Source organism: Cetorhinus maximus, chromosome 8 (assembly GCF_964194155.1).
Source record: "Cetorhinus maximus chromosome 8, sCetMax3.hap1.1, whole genome shotgun sequence".
NCBI lineage: Eukaryota > Metazoa > Chordata > Chondrichthyes > Lamniformes > Cetorhinidae > Cetorhinus > Cetorhinus maximus.
In genome coordinates, this window is record NC_135886.1 from 21,757,732 (window position 1) to 21,776,367 (window position 18,636).

The window sequence follows — 18,636 nt, forward strand, 5'->3', positions numbered from 1 at the left end:
ATTAGGTCAATGGGCATAGAATTACGATAGCTTGGTATAAGGGAGGTGGTGGTGGAGTGGTATTGCCACTGGACTGGTAATCCAGAGACCCAGGGTAATGCTTTGGTGACCTGGGATTGAATCCCATCACAGCAGATGGTGGTGGAACTTGAATTCAGTAAAAAAAAAATCTGGAATTAAAAGTCTGATGATGACAATGAAACCACTGCCGACTGTCATAAAAACCCATCTGGTTCACTAATGTCCTTTAGGGAAGGAAATTTGCTGTCCTTGCCTGGTCTGGCCTACATGTGATGCTAGACCCACGGCAATGTGGTTGATGTTGTTGCAATGGGATGGGCAATAAATGCTGGCCTAGTCAGTGATGTCCACATCCCATGAATGAATTTTTAAAAAAGGGGGTGTGAGGGGCCATAGGGGGTGGTGGAATCGCAGAGCACAGCTTAGGGGGCATGAGGAGGACCAGCTGAACTTAGCTTTTGAAAGGTCCCCTCATGTAGACAGCACAACTCCTCTGAGGGGCTGTGAACCACAACTTTTTAAAAACCTGGCCCATCATCAAGAAAATTGCAGGGTAGGAGGACACGCCTATCTCCACAATGTAGCCAGTCAGGTCGCGAGTGCCCGATGCGGGCTTCTGACAGGAACCAGCCCGCACCATTTAAAGGCACCCCTGACAATTAGTCAGCCCGGGAAAGGGATCAGGAACCCTGGAATGGGGACTGCCCATCACTTTTAAGGAGCTCCCAAGTTATCCCAATTCGGTGACAATCCAGGACCTTATCCCTAGAAAGGATTTTTTTTTGTCACACGAATGCCCTGCAGTACACAGCCTCACATCCTTCGACTGAGAGATTTGGATGGAATCATAGGAAAGGCATCAGTTTGACATGAAGTTAATGACAACTGAAGAAAAATGCACAGTTTTGGTGGGGTACAGTAATTCTGATGGAGACTTTCTGCAATACACTCATACTTAGAAGCTGAAGCTAGTTTGCAGACCTTTGTATGCAAGGGATTTACTCAACTTAGCACAGTAAATTCCACCTGGGGGAAACTGCTACTCAGGTCATATGGTTCCAATTCACTTCACAATAAAACCAAGTATAATATATTTAAATATATAAAAGATTCATTCTGATCGAACGGTTATCAGAAACATGTGGCTAATAGCATTAGGGGTTTATTTCAACAAGATTGAAGGTTCTGTACTTAGTGTTATTATCACTGGTCTAGTATTCTAGAGACCCAGGGTAATGCTCTGGAGACCTGGGCTCAAATCTCGCCACGGCAGATGGTGAAATTTGAATTCAATAAAATCTGGAATTAAAAGTCTGATGATGACCATGAAACCGTTGCCTATTGTCAGAAAAACCCATCTGGTTCACCAATGCCCTTTAGGGAAGGAAATCTGCTGTCCTTACCTGGTCTGGCCTACATGTGATTCCAGACCCACAGCAATGTGGTTGACTCTTAAATGCCCTCTGAAGAAGAGTATTTATGGATGGGTAATAAATGCTGGCCTAGCCAGCGGTGCCCAGATCCCATAAACAAATAAAAAAAAAAGGAACGCAAGCTTTAGCAGAAAAATGGAAGTAAATATGAGTTGGTTTTAACAAAGATCTGTAGCTAATGGATAAATGTACCTGTTTAGTGCTAATTTATGCAAAGCAGAAGGCTACAGGTTCGATTCCCAGTCTGCACTGAATTAGATGATTTCACGCAAGTGGTGATTGAGGCATTGCAGATAACCTAAATGCACCCAAGGTAGGGCAGGGAGACACTCAGCCAGGCTTCCAATTTTTAATCATACCCTGGCGGAATGTACACGCAGAGACATGCATAGAAAGAGAAGCTTGGCTATGATGACTCCCATAATCAAGTAGCCTGCTGGCACTTGTTATCCAGGCTGAAGCATTAATGTGATCACATGAGCAAAGTACAAGAAGGCTCTCAATTGTCAGAGGAATGGTATTCCAACAAGCGTCAGCACCTTTAGCAGAAGAGTGCAAGAAAGGGGAGAAAACGAAGGGCAACATTTTACACCAGAAGGTCCTGCTGAAGTGACAACATAGATCTGAAATTGAGTCACCATGCTTAACGTAATACAGGTATGGGTATCATTTGCATAATAAGCACCTGAAATATGATTTTCAAACGTTACCACATGTGCACATGACTATACTTGTAATTCAGGAAAAAATACTTTAAAAGGAAGTTTCTCATTCTCCAGCAAACATGCAAACAGCTGAAGTGAAGGGCCACCCACCATGGTGAAAGGCTGCACTCGTAAAATTCAAAACTAGCACAACACAGCTCCACAACAGATCCAAGCATCTTTGCAAAAACGATGGCTGGTTTATAGTACATCAATGCTATCAATTTTATATCAGCCAAGGCTCTTTATTGTAATGGATTTCACAATGGTATATCAAAAAGCATTTACAGCAGATACTACTGACAATTACTCCACCCTTTAAAATTATTAACAGCTTTGTTCAATTTGATTAGAAACGGAATAGAAACCTAGCGAGAATAGCTATTATGGTCTATGAGGGAAAGCCTTTTTAAAACAAAGACAATAAATCATCACAATTTGTTTTACCTAAATGAAATAGTTGGCACAATAACAGATAATTCTGAAAACACTAAGACAGTCCATACATTTAACATACTTTTCTCTATTCATTATTCAGAGTCTGATGGATCTGTGCATATTTTCAACCTTCTTCTATTTTTATTCCAAGAATTGGAGTTATTTTTTTAAACTCTATAGTGTCTGGCAACCCTAGATTAGGAGCTTAAGGAGAAAGGGTATTGTACTGGAATGTCATAATTCAAAATCCTGTTAAGGGAGATATCTGTGTTATTAATGGGCTCTCATTTTTCTAAGAAAAGAGAAATCTAGGTGAAAGGCTGAAGTCCATTGTGCAGAGCACCACCAAGATTGAAATAGGTGGGGTAGGAAAAAGATGAATCGCACAGTGGCAATTCAGTGATGTCAAGTTTGAATTTAAAACACCTGTAAACATTAAGGAGGAGGGGTGACAGGGCGGGATGGAATCGTACAGTTTTGACACATCAACATGTATTATGAGAAACATAAGAAAGAGGTGCAGACATGGGTATTCAGCCTTTTGAGCCTGCTCCAGCATTCAGTATGATCATGACTGATCTTCTACCTGAATCTCACCTACCCACACCATCCCTCAATTCCCTTAGTCTCCAAAAATCATCAATCTCAGTTTTGAATATGTTCGACAACTTTTGAATATGTTCCACAGCCCTCTGGGGTAGAGAATTCCAAAGGTCCACTGTTAAATGTATAAGTTGAGGTTAAATACGAACTGATGGAGGGCATTGATTGGATGATTGCTTGAGCACATATGAAGAGACATGCATTAACACTGGTGGAGGAGTAGAGTTAGGAGCTAGGCACTTATAACGTCTCTCTGTGAATAAACCTAAACCTGAGTGAAAACTGGCTTCTGGTCTCCGACTGCACCAATTGGCTGTAAGGAGTTTGACATCCACAACCTTCCAAGTGGAGAAATTTCTTATCATCTCAGTCTGGAATTGCTGACACCCTATTTTGAGACTGTGACCCCTTGTTCTGGACTCCCGATAAATCCCTTTAACAATTCAATGTGTTTCAACGAGATCATCTCTCATCCTTCCAAATTGCAGGGAATTCAGTCTTTCCCCACAGGACCCTGGGAATCAGTCTACTGAACCTCCTGCGCACTTCCTCTAAGGCAAATGTATCCTTCCATAGGCCCAGGCTAATGCTCCGGAGATATGGATTCAAATCCCACCATGGCAGCTGGTGGAATTTAAATTTAGTTCATAAAATTCGGAATTGAGAGCTTGTCTCAGCAATGGTGACCATGCAAACCCATCTGGTTTACTAATGTTCTTGAGGGAGGAAATTTTCCAGCTTTACAAGGCCTGGCCTACGTGTGACTCCAGATCCACAGCAATGTGGATTTCCCTCTGAAATTGCTGAGCAAGCCAGTCAGTTCAAGGGCAATTCGGATGGGCAATAAATGCAGGTCTTACAAGCGACGCTCACGTACCATAAAAGAACACATTAAATAAAGGTAAGGAGATCAAAACATACAGAGTTATACTTTAACACTACTGCTTCACTTACAGGAGGTTTGGTTGTTAATTTTGATTTATGTAGAAACAGAAGATAAAGGAGAGTCTTTGATGTGCCTCCTATCTTGATCAGCTCCTGGTCTTTCATCATTTCATAAAATATCACAATATTAATTGCAGATGCATATTAAGTACAAGTCAAGTATGTATTGTGTAATGTATAAGTATGGAAAATTGTAGATTATACGTAAGGTTTGAGGCTCTTAGAGAAAATGTATCAACTGAACATTGTTAATTGGAACTAGGTTTCAGAAAGAATAATTTTCTACTGAACAGAAAAATAGATATTTATTCTCATCATTATGCATCTTAATCCAGTTTTATTTCTCTGCGTATTTTACTGTTGTCCTTCTCTTGAGTATTAAAACAAAAGCACATCTTGTTCCAGATTTTAGTGAGCAAATGAGAAAAACACATGCTGGTGCAGGTTGGATGGGCAAAATGCCTGTTTCTGTGCTGTAACATTGTATAATCCTATCCTTTTAAGAAACATTTCCTGGGGGTTTTGCAGTTTCCATTGTTGCTCATCATTTCACAGCACTTCTTTGATAGTAATAACCACAAGGCCACAACAGGAAACTACCCAAGTGTGATCTATTAGAGGGTTTGGATGCTCATTTAAAACTGGGGTGGAATTCACCCACTGTAGTCAGATGATTATGGGCACTAACTCCAGCGAGGATGCCCAGCTTACACTTCACACTCGGCTGCAGTGGTGTGCCATGTCGAACAAATGCTGAGAGATGTGGCATATATCAAGCCGTGGAAAGGTAGGTTCATGTAGGAAGAGTGTAACCAGTTCAGAGGTCAGGCACATTGTTTTGACATGGAATCTACCAGAGGGTAGGCTCCTTCGTACTAGGCCAATTTAAGAAGTGCAACATTTAAATCATAAAGTATGCAGATACATATATCATTCTTATTCAAACGCAGTGCAAAAGCACAAGATAAAGTATGTAGAGCTGGTTAAAAGTGGAATATGTAAGAAGTGCTGAATCAGTGTCAGGCTGCTCAAAGTGCTTTGTTGCAACCCTGGTGCTGTACTCACATGGAACAGTTAGAGCAGTAAACATGTTGGAGTGATGCAAGGCAAGGGAAGTCTGGTTTACAGGATATAAGCAGATTAGTCCATTTCATTGACACCAGTGGTTATAAAGCTGACACACAACACGAGAATCCCCATGCTCTATGTCACTCTATTCAAACAGTTTTTCTGAGCAGCTAGAGCACAATGCCAGAGCCCTGAATTTAGGATATTATAATAACCAGAGGAACATAAAGTAATTAGCTGACATTTATCCTTGAATAAATATGTACAATTTCTCTTAGGACAGGATCGTCCCAGATTTGCACAAAGTGCAGTAGCGGGAGAGAAAAAAAGTTGTTTTACCCGCCAGCCGCAATGGCAGGTTTTCACGCCATTTTGTCCCATTCTCGCCTCATTAACTATGCAGCCACAGGAAACATGCTGTCTTGCTTGCGGCCGACTTCCAATTTGCCCGCCATGCTATTACCTCACTGCTTCCTCATGCAGTGCGCCATATTCAAACTGCAGCCGTGCGCACATTTCTCAAATGCTTGCAGCACAGACGACTTCTGGATGCCATAAAGACCTGCTGTGATGTCCTCTACCCCTGTTCTGGCTGCAAAATGCCCAGTCTCGCCACTCTGGCTTGTGAGGAGGTGGGAGAGGTAGTCAGTGCCAATGCTGCAAACCATCCAGTGTAGAAAACAGATGAATGATCTCATCTGTGTAGCCTCAGCCCTCACCATCCTGAGGCCACTTGCACAGATCAACTTGTGCCCTCACACACACCCTGGGATACCCCCATTCCTCGTCCTGCAGCCTCTTCCCTTGCCTGAGGCCACTTCTCTCCCTTCCCCAAGCAAGCCCTAGCCCTGCAGCTGTTGGAAAGCCACCCCCACCTTATAGCTGGTCTGGTAGGTAGAGACCTGCCCATGAGCCCCCCAAAAAGTGATGTGGTGCTGCCTGCGAAGCCTGGCGCTGATGACTGCGGGTGCTGCCCGAAGCAAGGGAGGGAAACAAAACCTCAAAGTTCTGAGCGAAGTGCATGTCGCTTATGTACAGTTGTGAAACACGTCAGCATGCCCGGGATAGTCCAGTGTCGGGGGGACGATTCTAGTGAGCAGGGCTTATAATGAGATGCTAAAGTGTTGAAATTAGGTTCCCGATGTGGGGCGGTGGGAAATGCGGCCCGCCATTGATGGGTGGAGCGGACGATCGCAAACTGGTTTTACGGCAGCGTGAAGCCGATTTTTGGCCTTCTCACCATATTACATGCCCTCCGCCCGCCATGACACCCGACGCCAATGGGACCGGAAAGTTTCAGCTTTAGTCTTATACTGAAGTTTTTCCTAGTTGGTACATGAGGCATAGATAGTTTTACTCATGACTCAGTTCAGTCAAGAGCTTTAAACAGTCAACCAGATGGTCAAAGTATTTCCATACAAATGTGAAATGGGTTCAGAACAGAAAGTTGAGTGAAAACAGACAACTGTAAAAAGTAGAGGGAGGAGCTCTTGACAAGATAAAAATATTAGAAGCTGTTCACAACCATTAAAGGACTGTTCTGCAGCAAGGGCAGAGTTGCAGAGAGACAAACTCAACCACGATTGGGGGAGAAATTTATTTCAGCCTGCAGTTGGTTGGAATTTCACCAGATCATGAGAGCGAGAGGAATGAGCAAAGTTGATGCATTGTGCCTCAGTTAATGAAAATGGGCATGTTGCCAGCAAATTCCTGGCAGCTCGCTGAACTGAAAGGTGGGGAGATTGCATATCAGGGATTACTGACTCCATTTAAATGCAACCTTTACCTTTTGAAGAGGAACTACACTTTGCCTGCAGATAATTCTGTTATGAACATTAGGAACAACTGGTGATGCAAGAGCCCCCAGATTCACATATTAGATGTCCTTGTGTCGAGGATCAGTAGAAGGGAAGTGCTGTTCCCCAGAGGACTACATAGCACCCCCAAGACAAGTAGAAACACAATTGGAAAAAGGTGACTGGACAGGTCAATTACTGCAGTGTTGCATTAAGGTCTGAGCTGTAAACTCAGAAAAAGGTTAATGATCTGAGTAGGATTATTAAGGTAAGACTCCTAACTCTTACAGCAGTTATAGTCTTGCTGAGCCCTAGTCCCCCGCTAGCACCAGTGCTCTCACAAGCCTTTCCTCCCCTGCTTCCCATCACTTCACTTCAATTACAATATTCACTTCACTGAATCTCCTTCTACTGGTACTGACAGAGACTGAAGCTGCTACTGTCCTCACAGTTACTGACCTCTTCTTCCCAAGTCTTTGGAATCTTTCACACAGCTTCCACACTGTTTTACCTTGATGGGAACATGCTTAAAACACCTCACAAAACTGCCGCTAACACACGCCCTTCTTTCCTGCAGGAAAGGTTAGACCACAATACATGGGAGCAGACGTGAAGAATGGGACAATGAGTTTATATCCACATTCTGTTTGCCACTGGAGGAGCCAGTACTCAACACTATAGACGGGGGTGTGGCAACTGGTGAGGTTGGAGGATATATCCCACAGGGTTTCTCCACATCTTACCTTCTTACACTTCCCCTTCTCACTCTACACAAGTATCATGTTTAGATGCATTTGAGCAGCCATTCATCTGCCTTTGCTTAGCTTTGCCACTAACTCGCACACACTGCAGCAATAATTCTGCTCAATTTGATATTCAGGCTCATCAGCCTTGTTCTGCAGGTTTCATTAGGCCATTCTCAATAATTCCTTCATAAATGTCTCTAATGTCAGGTCCATTACCAGATATGCAATCAATAGCTGTCAGTCTCAATGATTATTGTGCGTAATTAGCAACTGCAAAAACCACAGTGAAATCCTTCTTGGATAATCTCTACAAAAGGGAATATCAGTCCACCGTCACTTACTTGCCGCTCCGACATGACATATAGGTACTGCTGATCTGTAGAGAAGCCCATGTCCCTGAGAATCATTCTTCCATCCACCATAACATGGACCGTCTCATAGTGACCACCACCATCAGGTGGACCATCCACACGAATCTGTTTGAGAAGAGGCAAGAAACTGTAATCATGTGCATACATCATCACAGCCAAGATATACATAGAGCAGGTTATGGAGCCTATTCTTAACCAGAAAAATTTTCAAACTTATGGATCTATTTATACCTTCAAATTTATAACCCAACTTCCAACTTAGGGCATTTTCTTCTCTGTAAATATTCTGCTTATTTTCAATTTCCTTCCTTCATTTCTCCTCCCCTGAGGTTATGAATCACTCTCAGAAATCATTAAAAATAACTACACTAAAATAATTAATCCACAATAATTAGCCCAAATTATCATTCCTCACTTATGAACCTTGGCCACGATTGTTGAAGGGTTATTTGATCAAGTGCAGCATCACAGTCAGATGTAGTCTTGTTAATGTTCATGGGCTCAAACAATAGTGCTACAGAATGAGATTCCTAGTCATTTTTTCCTCTTGGATTTCAATTTGGCTGCACCCAAGGATTAACCATAGTTCAAATGCCCTGGCCCATTTGTGCGAGGAAGCATGCGCAAGAGCGTGCAGGGAAGGCGAGAGGGGGGCAGGAGGGAGGTGAGAAGGGGCAGGGCAAGTGGGCCAGCGCGAGAGCGAGGGTGACAAAGAGGAAGAGAGCGCGACAAAGAGCGAGAGAGAGAGAGCGCGACAAAGAGCGAGAGAGAGAGAGAGAGAGCGCGACAAAGAGCGAGAGAAAGAGAGAGAGAGAGCGCGACAGTGCCAGGGGAGGGGGGAGGGAGAGAAAGATGTCAAGATACAGGGAGAGAGCATGAGCCAGGGAGGGGGAAAAGAGGGGAGGAGATCTCATTCTCACTACTCTGTACAATGTTTCTAAATTCTTTATTTTTTGGCTTTTAACTTGTGCCACTTTTTTTCTGGTTTCATTCACAAATAGAAACAGTGTGCTCACAAATGAATGATAACTGACCTAATATGGCCATTCCGTAGCAGTCAAGATCCTTCATTTTGATTATCACAAACAATACATGGAACTAAAGCAATTATGAGCTAGATTTTAAAAGTAATACTACCAATAAGAGAGTTATTTAATAGATTAATATCTGCAGTACCACAAAACAGTTTCACCGATTTTACAAATATCTGTAATTACGTTTTATTTCAAGATGAGCAGAACTTTATTCCTTCTGCAATCTACATTAAATAGGATGCAGAATACAAGCAGGTTATAATCCTAGTGCAGAAAAAGAATAGGTTGGGTGCACTATAAAAATGAATGATACTTATGAGAGAACCTGTACATGGGCAAACCATATCACACATTACGCAAGCAGAATTGTTTTTACCAAATGTGTAATGAGAAGTTAATTTGATGTATCCATTAAATAAGAATTTACAGCTAAAGAGGTAGAATTGCCTGGAATGAAAACAACGGGCAAGGTGAGCGCTGTGTTTACCAAACTGTTTGATGTCTAATCACACACTTGTATTTACTGAATAGGTGTCACAAAGACAGCAATTGCTGTCTAACACAAAATTGTGATTGAAGCTCTAAATATGTTTTCCTTGATTCTTCCAATGTTATGAACTTCCCGCATACTGAAATGTGTTGGTTTTATAGTTCTTAATAGCAAGAGGGAACTGAAATTTACTGACTGTACAGAAAGAAAGATTGCATTCTGGAAAAGATACAGCATTGAATCCTAACCAGGGAAGTATTAACCAGTGTGTTTGTACAGAATATGACAAACTCCAAACGCAGAGGATGTGGTAGCAACAATTGTGCCCTTTGCATATAGCCCTCATTACTGTAGAATTAATTCAATTACCTGAATAAACTATGTACAGCTTTTTGATAGGCAATAAATGAATTTATCTTGATGTGACTTAACATGTCTTCGTGTGAGAAGTTACATACATTATATATTAAGTATTAATGATGGCGTTCATCAAATCAAACTGTATTTCTGTGGAAAATTTCTTCAAAGAGGTATGATCAATGGTAACAGCAAACCTCTGTGTGTACAGTGCTGGGGAATTGATCAGAAGATCAAATCAAGGGGCAAGGTGGCCTTCCTGCTATGTCACGTTTCAGCAAAGGAACATGGGGAATTAGTTATGGTTAAATATTTCAACATTAGTAAATTAATTTCCTCCTAGCCCACTTCCACAATAAAAAATTGTTTTCACAGTGGATGCTACTGACCTGATACAGTTTTGCAATATATTTGCAATAAAGGTTTGCAACATGTTCCAAGTAGAAAAGTCACCTAACAAATTGTCACCATTGGTAGTATTTTGGAAAAAAAGAAAATCATTTTACGTTAAACTAACATTAATTACAATTTTCTTGCATACTAATTATAAAATCCAAATCAACAATTCCATCTCGTCAAGTAATCACTTCTTAGCATAGTGTGTGAACTTTAGTTGAACTGATGAATAATCCCCTAGAATCCGTGAATAATCACTGGCACTAAATGATTATACTCCTATTTTTAATCGAATTAGCTACAGAATTTTACCTTTCTTTTGTGAATATATTCTCCAGAGAATTCTAGCAATATGCATGAGTCTTACAATTCTACTGTGTAATAAGAGGCTTAAGAGTCTCACAAAAGCAAATTAAGGTCTTACGTCAACCCTTGGAAACAGTTCACATATAGATACTTCCTGCATAGGAACAATTGCAATCACCTTTCTCAATGCAATATTGATTGAGGGATAAAATATGAAGCAAATGTTTTATTTGTATCTTCTATTCACACCCACCCACAATAGATTTATCCAGCAGGCTGACAGGAAAATCAACTAAACAGAAAGATATAGCCACAGCTATTAATGGTGAGTTGCAAATGGAGTTTTTGGCACAAATAGTGTGTCTTAAGTTAAATTAGAAATTACCAATGCAAATATATTATTCAACAAATAAATTTCACAACTAAATGGTCAGGAGTGACAGAAGTAATTTCTAAATGGCTATTGTGGATTTAATTTTTTTGAGGGTAATCAGGCCGGGTGACAGACAATCGTTTTTTTGAGGGCTGTGCTACTGTGGCAAGTAATTTCAGACACTCAGCAGAGAGAATAAAAGATAACAACGGCCATGTCTATCTATGATCAACATGGCTCAGTGTTAGTACTCTCATCTCAGATGCAGAAGATCAAGAGAGTTAATGTCCCATCCCAGAGGCTTGAGCACAATATTTCACTGGCACTTCAGTGAAATATTGAGGGACTGTTACATTGTCAGAGACGCTGTCATTTAGATGAGCTCTTAAACTGAGACCTTGCCTGACTATTTTAGGAGGATGCAAAGATACCATGGCACAACTTGAAGAAAAGCAAAGGAATTGCACCTCAACTGCACTTCCTCACACCATGCTTCCTGTAAGGGCTCCATTCCACCCTCCCAGTTACTCCGTCTCCGTCGCATCTGCTCTGATGGTGCAACCTACCACACCAGTGCTCCTGACACATCCTCTTTTCCTTAATCAAGGATTCCCACCCAGCGTAGTTGACTGGCCCCTTCAACATGCCCAATCCATTTTACACACCTCTGCTTTCATCCTTCCCAGAATCATGATAGGGTTACCCTTGTCCTCACCCACCACCCCACCAACCGCCATATTCAATGGATCATCCTCCGCCATTTCTGCCAACTCCAGCGTGAAACAACCAAACGCATCTTCCCCTGCTCTCCCATTCAGCATTCAGTATGGACCATTCCCTCCCTGGCATCCTGGTCGTCTACTCAGTCACCCCTAACACCCCTTCCCTTCCCTACGCCACCTTTTTGTGCAAGAGTAGGAGATGCGACACCTGTCCTTTCATCTCCTCCCTTCTCACTGTCCAAATCCCAAGGCACTCCTTCCAAATGAAACAGTAATTTACTTGTACTTCTTTCAATTTGGGATGCTGTATTCGCTGCTCACGTGGTCTCCTCTACACTGGCAGACCAAACGCAGACTGGGTGACCGTTTTGAGGAGCACCTCCCTTCAGTCCACAAGCACGACCCTGAGTTTCCGGGTGCTTGTCATTTTAATTCTCAGGCTTGCCCCCATGCTGACCTTTTTGTCCAAGGCCTGCTACAGTGTTCCATTGAAGCCCAATGCACACTCAAGGAACAGCACCTTATCTGTTGACTCAACACTCTACATCAAGTTCAACCATCTTGTTCTGTGTGGTTTTTTTTCTGTATTTTGTTTTGCTGGGTTAATCTTCATCATCTTTCTTTCTTTATCCCTTCATGTTGCATTCAGATGGTTTTTAACGTAGCAATTCATGCCTCATTTATATACAACCTTTGTTTCTTTACTATGTCCATTTCCACTCTCCTTGGCTGTTGCATCATGAAATTTTTTGTTATTTAATCTATTCTGACCTCCATCCTATTATAGACCTTCTCCTTTATTCTTCTTGCCCCCGCCCCCTTCCACTAGCTTAAAATCTTTTACATTTCTATCTTTCTTCAGTTCTGATGAAAGGACTTCAACCTGAAACGTTAACTCTGCTTCTCTCCAGAAATGCTGCCAGACCGAAAGGCGGAGTTTCTCCAGCTTCTTCCTTATATTTCAGATTTCCAGCATCCGCAGTATTTGGCTTCTGTAAAGGAATTGCTCCAGTATCCTAGTTGATATCTATCTCTCAACCTGCACCACCAAAAACAGATTATCTGGTCACTTATTTCACTGCTGTTTGTAGGATGTCCCTGTGTGCATTAGTTGTCACATTTTCCTCTATCAAAACTCTTCATGATTCTGAACATCTCAGTCAAATCTCCCCTTAACCTTCTCTGCTCTTTAGTGTCTCCACATAACTGATGTCCCAAATTTCTGTTATCATTCTAGCAAATCTCCTCTGTAGCCTTTGCAAGGCTTTGACATCCTTTCTAAAAAGTGTGGTGCCCGGAATTGGCCTCAATACCCTAGCTGGGGCCTAACCAGAGCTTTGTAAAAGTTTAGCATTGCTTTCTTACTTTTGAACTCTATGTAGCTATTTATTAAGCAAAGGACCCCCCATTTGCCTTTTTAACACCCTTCTCAACTTGTCCTACCACCTTCAAAAATTTGTGTACGCACACCCGCAGACCTCTGTTCAGGCACCTCCTTTACAACTATCATTTAGCACAATATTTAAAACAATCCAGCCATACACAAATTAGGGTACTTAGGCATCCTTTAGAAAGAACATAAATATGCCCTTCTGCTGCCTAACCTTTGTCTGTACGCTACTACAACAGTGCCACACTAAACAGGACTGGATTTAGTTTAATGGACCCCTTGCAAAGAATTGTGTGGGTCTTCTTCCAATTTTCCTTTACGTGCACGACAATTGAATGTGTATCATTCAGTACAAGCCGCCATACACCCGGGAGTTCTACAAAGTGTAATCACCAGCCACATGCCCCTGTTCAATAAAAAGGACAGTAGCAACTTGGATACAAAATTGGCTGAAGGATAGGAAACAGAGAGTAACGGTTAATGGGTATTTTTTGAGCTGGAAGGTTTGTAGTGGAGTTCCCCAAGGGTCAGTATTGGGAGTCTTGCTTTTCCTGATATTTATAAATGATCTAGATCTTGGTGTGCAGGGGACAATTTCAAAGTTTGCAGACGACACAAAACTTGGGAGAATTGTACACTGTGAGAAGGACAGTGTAGAACTTCAAAAGGTCATTGGTGGAGTGGGCAGATAGGTGGCAGGTGAAGTTCAATAAAGTGTGAAGTGATACACTTTGGTATAAAGAATTTGGAGAGACAGTATAAAATAAAGGATACTATTCTAAAGGGTGTACAGGAGCAGAGAGACCTGGGTCTATATGTAAATAAGTCATTAAAAGGTGGCAGGACAGGTAGAGAGAGCTGTTTCTAAAACATACAGTATTCCAGCCTTCATTAATAGGGGCATAGAGTACAAGAGCAGGGAGGTTATGATGAACTTATATAAGACACTGGTTAGACCTCAACTGGAGTATTGTGTACAGTTCTGGGCACCACACTATAGGATGTGAACGCATTGGAGAGAGTATGCAGAACAGGTTTACCAGAATAGTTCCAGCGCTGAGACACTTCAGTTATGAGGAAAGATTGGAGAAGTTGAGACTGTTTTCCTTGGAGAGGAGAAGGCTGAGAGGACACTTGATAGAAGTTTTCAAAATCATGAGGGGTCTGGATAGAGTAGATAGGGAGAAACTGTTCCCGCTCGTAAACGGATCGAGAACCAGAGGGCACAGTTTTAAAGGGTTTTGCAAAAGAAGCAAATGTGAGGTGAGTAAAAGCTTTTTCACACAGCGAGTACTTAGGGTTTGGAATGTACTGCCTGGAAGTGTAGTGGAGGCAGGTTCAATTGAGGCATTCAAGAGGGCACTGGACGATTATTTAAATAGAAACAACGTGCAGGGTTACGGAGAGATGGCAGGAGATTGGCACGAAGTTAAAATATTCAACCGGTGCAGACACGATGGGCTGAATGGCCTCCTTCTGCACTGTAACAATTCTGGGATTCTGTGGTTTTGCAATTATGATACCATTTCAGTTATTTTTCTGCCTTCTGGGACCTTCTTCTCCCCCAAGGCTTTGCTGATCTAGATTCTATACCAAGTCCTGACTTATTACAATTGCAGCCTATGCAAAGCTGTATTATCAAAGTTTATCTAAGGTCAAGTACTCACAATGTCTGCTAACCACATCCTATCATATGCAAAAACAAACAAAGCTGTTAAGTGCAATTTGGGAAGTAATGAACAGTAATATTAAATAACCATAGTAAATGACATGCATTTTAATTCATAAACTATGAGCATACAGTAAGATAGGAAAAAAACTACAGATCCAGATAGGAATGATTTCCCTGATTTGGGCAAAAGGTACTGCTTTCTATGAAAACCTGTTGAAGAATGACATTGTAAGTGCCGGCCTGACAGCAACATCAAACATTAGCCCATCGCAAATAAGGGGCAAGTTTGCACCTAGTCCTGATATCTGCTGCCTTCCAAAGCAAGGCTCAGATTTACACTTCACAACACCTAGAAACCAATAATAATCCTTTTTTGGGGGACAGGAGGTGGGGTAAGAAAAGGGAGTGACAATAGAGTTTCCGTATGATTGAGCTTGTCCAAGAGCATCTGCATTAGGAGATTGAGGCCAGGCTGATCCTATGACAGCTCAGTAATCTAATATCTGAGCCAAGTAGGGCTGTCATATTCCAGAACACTGTCACTGGACCAGCCAGCCTGGCTCACTGATATGGTTCAGAGAGGTAGGCACATTGCTAAGACTTTTTTTCCCCCCAGCTCACATGATTCACCAGCAAGGTGCTGCTGGGCAAGAAAGGGGAAAGATATCCATGCCAGTTTTAGCTTAAGCATCATTCATGATTGACATCTGCAAACGCCTTCCCTCAGAATGCTTGAGTTTAAAATTCGGTTTTAAAAACTTGGTATTTTTACATGTTTAACACAACAAGTCTTATCTATATTAACCAATTAGGTAATCTATAGTGCTATAGGCAAACATTGGCTTACTGCTCTGTGGGAGAGGGGATACATGTTGCAGTGGAGATTACCATTACAGCTCCAAAAATAATCCTTTCCCGCACTTTAAAGAACACAAGTTGAGATAAATATTGAAGTGCTCCTAAAAAAGGACACTTGAATCTCAGTGTGACAGACCACTAACTACCTGACCTTGAGCTTCAGTTAACCGACATGAAAAATTACTCTGGGAACTGCATTTTACAGAATCACAGAATTTTAATGGCACAGGAAGCCATAAGGCCCATCGTGTCTGCACCAGCTCTCCAAATGAGCATTATGACCTAGTGTTATTGTCCTGCCTTTTCCCCATACCTCTGCACATTATTTGAATAGAAACAATCATGAAACCTCTTGAATGCCTTGATTGAACCTGCCGCCACCACACTAAATATTAACTGAGGAATCCTAATATAATGGTTGTCAGCTCTGAATCTTAAACATTTTCCTGGCTATAACGTCTTTGTCCTGCAATATCAATCAGCTGCTTTGAGAATCCTGCTGACTCTAATGAAAATGTTCTGTTTCACCAGTTTGGGCCCTGACATTACTGCAGCCAAGAACATCAACTACTTAGAGTTAAAAACAAACTAATCAATAATTCAACAGGAAAGATGCTGAAAACATAAAACTGGTTTGTCCAGAGAAGCAATAAAGTTGGTTAAAGTTAATGCCAAGCAAAGAGGAAAATTCCATTACAAACAAATGCAGAGGACTGGAAGCTGTTCATCTGGCCTCTGCTGATGGTGGTATATGTCTAAATAGTTCAGAGCACATTTTGTACCATACTACGGGCAGGCTGAATTCATCCATCACCTTCTTTAGCCAGCATGCATCGTCTTCAATAATATGTTTGAATTTGTGTCATAGCCACCATCATCAATCTATATTTAAAAAAAGAATCCGTCTGTCTATCACATTTCTTCGATTTGATTTATCCATTAGCTGAAGCCAGCAATGATGCCCTGAAGTCAATCATGAATGCCCATTTTCTGTCATATGATTGTGTACTAGTCATATCCTTACAAAATGGTTCATAAAATGCACCAGATGTTTGTTTTCAGTTGGGTCACAAAGACTAAAACCTACAGCTGATTAATTTTATCAACACAAAGATCCAAATTTTTTTTAACCAGTTTTTTTTTTAAACTATAATTTGCTCTCAAAATTAGTTTAATGTTTCTTTTTGACAGACCAAAAGACTTTTCAATCCTGTGAACATTAACACGTTGCATGAATGAAACATGAATCAAGTTTCCTAACAAGCCCCATGATAACAGACAAAAGATGACGCATCAGGGTGACCCCAATGGGTTTTTAATAATTTTATGCAGATAGAAAAATTAACTGAAGTGCCCTCTATGTGCCAATTTGAGGTTGGTCCAGACAGCTAACAGCCAATTAGCATTGCTATTATGTTAGCAGTTCGATGGAAAAAGCAAAGCAGTTCAGCAGAAATTCAACAGCATAAGGGGTACAGGTTCTGCCAGGTCTGAACATTCTGTTATGTCAGTCTCAGTGGAGCTGGAGCTGACATTGTAAACAAAGTCCTCATAACCAGTCAGGGTGCAATCATTCTCACACCATATCTGGGAGAAATGATGGGAGGGGGACATGTAGACTGGAGGTGTTATGGTTTAGGTTCACAGGGTCAGACAAAGTGAGCTGCAGATAATTGAATGACTTCATCCAAGCTTGGTGATGATGCAGGAGTATTAATAGACTTGATGCTTAACATGCCCAGTTACTGCAGAAGCCATCTATCGGCAAAATGAAAACAATGCTAAACAAGATGCAGCATGCCAAACTAAAATTCTAATGGAATAATACCTCAAGTTTCACTGACCAAACCAGTACTGAAAGCAGATATTCAAGACTTGAGAAAGGATCATGAATTTGAATACCACCATCTAATGCCTCAGCTAAGCAGGAAGACTGGAGAAATGTGAGATTGTTACTTTTTAAAGAAAGGGACGAAAAAGCCCAAGGGGAAACCACATGAAGATACTTATGACAGTAGTTTGGTTGGAAACGATAAACTTGAAACATTACATCAACACTACGAAAGGTTGAGCTTGGTGGTAGGCAAATTTAGGATGGATGTCAAAAAGTTAATACCCTCTAAGTGATCAATAAGGATTTGAGTGGGAAGTGAATGCATGAAGAGGAATTATTTAACAGCTTGGTAGTGTACAAATACAAGTTTCTATTTGCTGATTCATTCCATTAATGTCAATTTGGCAGATATAAAAATTTGCCTTTACGAAAATGTATATTTGGAACACAAATGGCTTTAGAAGTCATTGAGGGGGGGTGGGGGAAGAGAAGTGAAGTAAAAAGATAATCAGTGTAAACTGTAACTGCGGAGAACACGACTCCTTCACTCCATTAGGTTATATTTTCCTCCAACAGACACTTCAACACATACAACAGGCTTCACAAAATGATATACTTTGCCCTTAAGAGGTCCCTCTGGATGAGCAGTAATTTTTGTTGCAATATCAAATCCACAGAGACTCTGCCACTAGCTTATTTCACCTGTGACATGCAACAGCCTTTGGTGACAACTGCTCCCACCTGGGCTGGTTATGAACTTCAGTCTCCAGAGGAAACAGACCTTTTCCTCATCTACTCCCACTCTTGTCATTAAATCAGCTATTAGAAGCTTATCACCATGGCAACAATCTTTGAAGCACATCTATTAAACGTCTGGCTTTAATCTAATTAATCCTCCCAGGCCATGGTGGCATTTTGGCACAAAGTCGATTGATATGACAGACATTCTGTATTCTAGTGAGTCCACACAGTGCTATTAACAGACATGTTTGCAGTATATTTCTTCAATATTCATCCTTATAAATATATCTGTGGGAATAGCAAGAAATTGTACTGTACATCAAAATCATCGTAAATTA

At 41.3% G+C, this 18,636-nt stretch overlaps 1 protein-coding gene across 2 annotated transcripts in view; it reads right to left on the reverse strand.

Annotated features, from left to right (window-relative positions):
- The window catches only part of LOC144683516 (plexin-A2-like), a 393,900-nt gene that overhangs the window by 250,312 nt on the left and 124,952 nt on the right, over positions 1-18,636 (reverse strand). For both annotated transcript variants that reach the window (XM_078546585.1, XM_078546586.1), the window contains exon 4: positions 8,096-8,230. In XM_078546585.1, the coding sequence (XP_078402711.1) occupies positions 8,096-8,230 (135 nt within the window). The remainder of the gene's footprint in view (positions 1-8,095; positions 8,231-18,636) is intronic.